At 46.7% G+C, this 6,632-nt stretch overlaps 1 protein-coding gene across 2 annotated transcripts in view; it reads right to left on the bottom strand.

Annotated features, from left to right (window-relative positions):
- Window positions 1-473: 473 nt before the first annotated feature.
- Window positions 474-6,632, bottom strand: part of GTF2E1 (general transcription factor IIE, polypeptide 1, alpha 56kDa) — a 55,862-nt gene continuing 49,703 nt past the window's right edge. For both annotated transcript variants that reach the window (XM_009329270.1, XM_009329278.1), the window contains exons 4-5: window positions 5,478-5,725; window positions 474-2,190 (exon numbers count right to left, since the gene is read on the bottom strand). In XM_009329270.1, the coding sequence (XP_009327545.1) occupies window positions 1,760-2,190; window positions 5,478-5,725 (679 nt within the window). In that variant the 3' untranslated portion in view covers window positions 474-1,759. The remainder of the gene's footprint in view (window positions 2,191-5,477; window positions 5,726-6,632) is intronic.

Genomic DNA, 6,632 nt, shown 5'->3' on the forward strand with positions numbered 1-6,632 from the left:
CAGAATTGGTACAGCGCTTTTTTTCTGTTAGCTGATCACTGAATCTGACTTATCAGCTCTGTGGCTTGATATCTAGAAGCTCGATACCAGATCTTGGAAGTCTGTCTACGCGAGAGTACCATTTTAACTAGCAATATGACGTCTGGGAGACCTCTGCCATCAGCCTACGGAAGGAGGAAAGGAATGGAAGTTCTGATCAAAAAGGGCCTCCCACAGCACCAGTGTAATAAAATACCCCTCCTGGAAGTGCAGGAGATTCCACGAGGCATTCAAGGGAGCTCTGGCGAGAAGAAACAATGTGCAGTGGGATTTCAAATAGTACTTCCCTCAAAGGAAGGCCTCAAATTGTTTTTTTCTTGAATCGAGTAAATCAAAATGATAAGCAAACAACATTCCCAACTAGGCACATGACAAATTGGAATATGACAACGGGAGAAGTTTCTGTTTGTTTATTCCTCTTTAAAATTACTTAAAAGCAAATTTAAAACACTATTTAAAGAAAGAGTGGATTCAAAGTATCAGGAAGCTGAAAATAAAACCACAAAGGAGGCATTACATGGTTAGCAGAACACAGAAAGCATAGTTAGTATAAAACAGATTTACAGTCTCAGTGAACAGCAAATTCATGCTGCCCATGTAAATGGAACAGCACGTAATACAGCCCCTACCCTCTGGAACACCAAATTCTTTTATCATTTTGTTTTATTGTAGTACTGGATAGGAAAACACAACAATTTTAAAAACCAACATTTTCAATTGAAACAGAAAACCATTAAAAATATGATATTGCTCTGTAGGCACCGATGTATGTTTTTCTATGGTAAAAGAACGTGCCAAAGCAGAATTCAAAATTGCATAATTCCTCTTAAAATGATACAGCCCTGGTGTGACTGCAAATAAAAACTAGCTATGCTATTTCTCTGGCACTGCCTGACCGTAGCCCTGCCCACTACGAACCGTCTGCAACACTGGCGTTTGGACAGGGCTTGGCAGAAGCAACAGGCAGCAATACTGGAAAATGAAGGTATCTCCTGGTAAGTCAGAGGGCTCTGACAGCTCAGATCCACGGAGGGCTTTCGTTACTGACAAAGAGCGACTATGTGTGCTTGCCAAGGCTTTCACTCTGCGTGTTTCAAGTTACACCTGACTTTGAGGTGCTGAGACCTAGTAAGGAGCAAATGGGAGCAAGAAAAGGTTGCTGCCTACAGGGCTGCTTAGAAATAGCCACTCCAGTGGCCAGTGGCTGGCAGGAGGTCAGCTACAAGCCCTGCCCAAGCTTGCCACCAGCAGACAAGTGCTTCCCTCTCCTCTCCCCTCACTGAGGACAGGCAGCCGTAACGTTGTTTACACCTCTCCTCTGCAGAGCACTCTCATCAGACTACAGAGCCCTCACGTCCTCTGAGGGCAGGGATGTGGACTTCACTAGGATCTGCAACAAAAATCAACTCAAAGCAATCGGGGGGAGGCAGCTGCTGGGGCCTTGGAGAGGGTTAAAGTAGTGCCTGTGCAGGGCACCCTGAAGCAGATCTTTACCTTGCAAGCATCCTCACTTCTGAGACTTGTCCTCCCCTACCTGTTTTGGCACATGCAGCCTTCCTGCTCCCCTCTCTGGTGGGCAAGATGCCTGAGATTAGCAGTCCCGAGCCCCACCTCAAACCCCTGTGCACAGGGGAGGAAAGATGCACTTCAGTCTTCTGTTTTACTAAGGAGTCTCTGGCTTAAAAAGTCACTTTTTAAAAAATGCCGTGGCAGGAAGCAGTTAATCAAACATATCCTCAAACATGCGTCGCCCCATGGCTATGTAAACCTCTTTTTCTTCCGGTGTCATCTGGGCCACCAGCTCAGGGCGCTGGCTCACTTGGCTGTAAGAGTGCGGCCGCCCAGCCACTGTGACGGTGGGGTCCTCTGCCACCACCTCAAACTCTTCATCGTCCTCCTCATCCTCCAGCCCGTATGTTGTGGTGGCCGTGGTGGGAGGGCGGGGAGGGGATTCCTCCTCCGACTCACTTGTCTCGCTCTCGGAGTCACTAGCGTTGGCACCGGAGAGGGGAGCGGCACCTCCAACAGTGACTGTTGAAGCAGAAGGTGTCTTCTTCTCATGGATAAGCAGGGCACGCATCACCTCCTCGTTATCATCCAGAGCTGCCCGGCCCTCCTCACGCTCCTGGAAGGCATCCAGGTCCCGGCTCCCTGCAAAGAGACACAAGAGAATGATCGTTTCCTCACAGAGATCTGGGTGACGGCCCTGAAGGTTTTCCGGACCCGTATTAATTACTGCCACTGAGCACGCTTGGCCAATTCACATCCTTTCTCTATGTCAGCTCCTCCTCTCCCTTAAAAGTCAGAGAAAGTTATGTTTTTTCTCATAACAGAGGAGCAAGTATTGACATTTCCTAGGAGCTGGGAGGCCTGGAGTCACTGTGGCTCCCAGCTGGGAGCCTCGGCCAGGAGCACATCGCAAGAGAAGGCAACAAACGCGTGATGGGCAGGCACCTGGAAAAGACCCTCCAGGGACTCAGGCACCCCTCAGCTGGGCTGATGCACTTCCTTAGTGTGGAACAGAAAGCAGTCCTTGGGACCTAAATCTGGGCTTCCCAGATACACAGACTATGCACCTAATGATGACACTTGTCTGAGATACAGCAAGTATCTTGGTGCTGTTTCACAGGTGAACAAGCACAGGCTGTTTCCTTCTTGTCCCTTTGTTTCCAGGTTGCATGACCACAGCCTGAAGGACTTGCGGTGATGACCAAGACCACGGGGTGTTGCCGGCACAGACCATAAACACAGACCCAAAACCAGGCCCTGGCCTGTCGAGCTCCCCATCTATAAGGATTAAGACGGAGAAGCAGATGAATCCAGGCAGACAGGGAGTAAGCGGAAACCATGTGTTATAAAACAACATTCAAAGTAGCCATGTCTGGGCAGCTCAGAGGTCCACCTACCAGGCAGGAAGGGGAAAAGCTCATTACTGGAACATGGTGGTAGTGAGCAGGATCTATCTCGTGAAGCACATGCAGCTTACAGCCTGCAGCCAAGCTGCACAGCGCAGCGTGGAAGGCTGCGTTAAAACAGCTCCTGCTCTCCAAGCTGAAACGCAGCCCAGCCAGTCTCTCTGGCTCCCTACCTGGACCTCTTATTTGAAGGGGACTGCAGTTTCCCAGCTGACAGACACATGGCCTATGCTCCTCTTTCAGTAAGAAAGAGGAGGCTGTACCATAGCTGGGAGGGTTTGACATGGTTTGGGTAGGCAGGGCCTCTGCAGTTCATGGATTCAAAAGGTAAAATTCTGTTAAAAAAGTGGCATTCTGCAGAAAATTTCTCTTAATCCTATATTTGATGAGAGGACTGTGAGTCCACCCAGCACCAATAAACCTACAGGCAGTATGGAAAAAAAAGAAAAAAACCCAGAACAAAAAATGAAATACAGAGAACCTTATGTAAAAACAAGGCCTAAAAAATAAGACAGACTCCCCGTGGCAAACTTTCTCTCTTGCACTTAAAGACGCTGCCTATGAACAATTGCTGGAGCTGAGGTGACGGCATTCTGCCTTCATACATTAACGCCACTTGCCTGCTTCTCAAAGACCTGGACCCTCATGGTTTCAGCACCACATCCAGGCAGTTGGCGCCCAGGCCTTTCCCCCAGCATCAAAAATGCACTGGTTACCGTTTTCAACTTGAGATGAAAAAAATGCTGAGAAACAGGTGAACTAAGGAAGTAGGTTCTGCATTTAGCACTAAAAGCCAGTGGAGTTTGTGGTCACTCCTTTCCCGTGGTAAAATAAAGGCCAAAAGACCCACCCCTAACTTCACTGGACTCATGTTTTCATTGTAAATGAAGTTGTAGTAATGGATGATGGCTGCAACTACTATTATTAATGCACTGGCAAAATTCTTGAAAGAAAGGAAGAATGAAGGCGTTGTGTTGGCAGCCTTGTGCTCAGCTTGTTGCTTGTGACTGTAGAGCAAAGAGGCTATTGGAGAGCATCTCTGTGAGATAATATTGTAGCTCATCACATTGAGAGCTGTGAAGCGACGACAGCCTGGGGTAGCTCCACAAAGTCTGACTTTTGTGGCTCAGGAGCGGGGCTGTCTTGCTTGCGAGAACCGTTCCTGCCAGATCCAAGCAGTGAATCCTTTCTGTCAACAGTCCCAAGTTTCCTTCCTCCCTGTTGATGTCATCCAAGAGCTACAGAAATGTCTTGCAGCAGCAATTTCAGGCTATTTCCACAAGTCCCCTCTTTGATCTCCAGTAGTGGTGAAGGTTAAGCAGTGATGCCCTCGTGCTGCAAGGTGATATACTCTCCATCCATCTCCTTCAGTGGCATCTGAGAAACATTTATGCTGTGTACACCAAAACTCATCTCAAGGAGCCAATTTAAAACTACAGGTGAATTGAATGTCTAGCAGAAAAACAGGGTGAGAACTCACCATGGCTGGTAAGTAACAACAAGATCTGCTACAGACTGCAGGAGGAGGTTGTTTCAATCACCTCACTTTGTTTAATCTATTTGGAAAAAGTTTTGGGATCTGTACACTTGAAAGGCATTACATGCAAACAATTGTTTCACATTATTGTGAAATCGATTTTCTTTACTTCTGCTATACCTACATACTCCACTCCTCTCCTGAGCACTGCACTGGTTCCAGGGTCTCATGCTTACACATGCGGCTCCCTTTTGCCATCTTCTCTTCCTAGGGCATCTACAGTTTCATTCTATAATCCTCAAATGACTTGGAATATTGCATCTATTCATTCACTCTTGTAAAAATCAGGTGGTCTCTATTTCCTATTTTTAGTGCATAAGCTTAAATAGCACACTTACCAAAGCAGAATGTTTCTACTAGTGGTTACAAGATCTTGACTATTGTCTATGGACAACCTGACCCCAACATGAATGAAAATAAAAGCAAGGATCATGAGAAACAAACAGAAAGCAATAAAGACTCACCTGCCATGGTGACAGACCTTCCTACTGTACTTCCAGAAGCTTTATTTCTGACATATTCTTCATATAAAACACATTTTGAAAAACAATTGGCAAGAAGGCGGCTGGGAGCACAAAAACACTGCTGGTAGATTTGGTAGGCTTCAGAGTGACCGAATGTTAATAAATGTTATTTTTCAGCAGTGACCTATTAGGGGGGCAGCTTTCTAGATGAGACTGAAAGACCTTCGTCCAAAAGCAATAAACTCTCAAGGTGGAAGACGTAACAGATAATTAACATTTTAGAAGCACAAACAATTTTGTGGGTAACTCAGCTTTACTGACCTAGATTTCAATCCTGGATCTAATAAACCAGGATTTTTTACATCTGCCTACACATAGGTGCTTTGCACAGCAGAGGGGAGCAGACAAAATCTGGAGTGTAGGGAGCAGCAGCTGTACACACACAGGGGAAACATATTTTTGACAGCACTCTAAGAGCATCACATAAGCAGAGCAGTACTTCTGCTCTGTGAATTTTCTTACCATCTTTGATTTCATCGGGGTCATAAGCCCCCTGCACCGTGCTCTCCCGTAGCCAAATTGGTCTCTCTCTGGCCAGCTTTCCTTCACTTGCAGACCGGTTAAGATCCTCCTGGTCCTCCATGCTGATGACAACGTTTTGGGTGTACAAGTCCTCATATGATGGTCCTTTTGTAGTCCATGCTTCCCGATGGTGTCCACCTGCAAGGCCAGCTGCTGTCCCTGAACCAGTACCAGCTGCACGCTCCTTGCTACATAAAAGTCAAAGAGATAAAAAACAGAGCACTCAGGACAAGCCCTTCCTTGGCCAGCATTGCAACACTTAAACTATGATTAGTTATCTCCCATGATCTGCACTGAGAGCTTGCATTCTGATTTCTAACACGTGGTGCCAGGAATTTCTACACCAGCTTGCTGGTTTGGGGAACTTGGGGGTCTCTAATGGGAAACCCTACATGAGGCCATGGCAATTTCCACAACAGACACTGAAAAGAAGAGACAGCACTAAAGCTGCTGATGCACTCATGTGAAAACAAACAACATCCCAGAAAACCCTGAAATAAGTGTCACAGCAGCAAAACACAGTTGAACAGTAATCTGGTATTTAGAAAAGTCTCTTTTTGGCCTTTTCACAGCAACCCTACACTGCGTTTAAAAAAAGCACTAAAGTTTAAACAAGTCAGATGATAGGCCCAGAGTCCCAGCATGCTCAGATCTGTGAACCATTATTAATCACAGGACTCGTGAAGGAGTTAACTCACCATGAAAAACACAGTTCAAACCTTTGCTTGAATTGTGAGTGACAATGCCAGTGGTAAGTCACATCTCCTGTGTTACACAGGAGATCTGTACTATCCACAGGCACAGCCTTGGGAGGACTGGGGAGTCCAGGCAGAAGAGAAGACAAGACAAGAGGGCACCTTCAAACCAGAGGACTAGGGCTGGGCAAAGGGCTTTGTGTGGTGATGGTGTGTGGGAGGAGGCAAGCCAGAACTGTCTTCATCGTGGAAAAGCTGGAGAAAGAAAGGCAATGACTGATGTGAAGGGTACGGCAGTCGAAGCCTAGCCCTCCCTTGTTTTCTAAGAGGAGCTGCAGCCAGCACATTTTCCTCCAGGCTCCCTTCTAGCTCAGGAGACTGATGGAGAAAAGAAACATTC

This window comes from Pygoscelis adeliae, unplaced genomic scaffold, assembly GCF_000699105.1.
Source record: "Pygoscelis adeliae isolate BGI_AS28 unplaced genomic scaffold, ASM69910v1 Scaffold120, whole genome shotgun sequence".
NCBI classification, from domain to species: Eukaryota; Metazoa; Chordata; class Aves; order Sphenisciformes; family Spheniscidae; genus Pygoscelis; species Pygoscelis adeliae.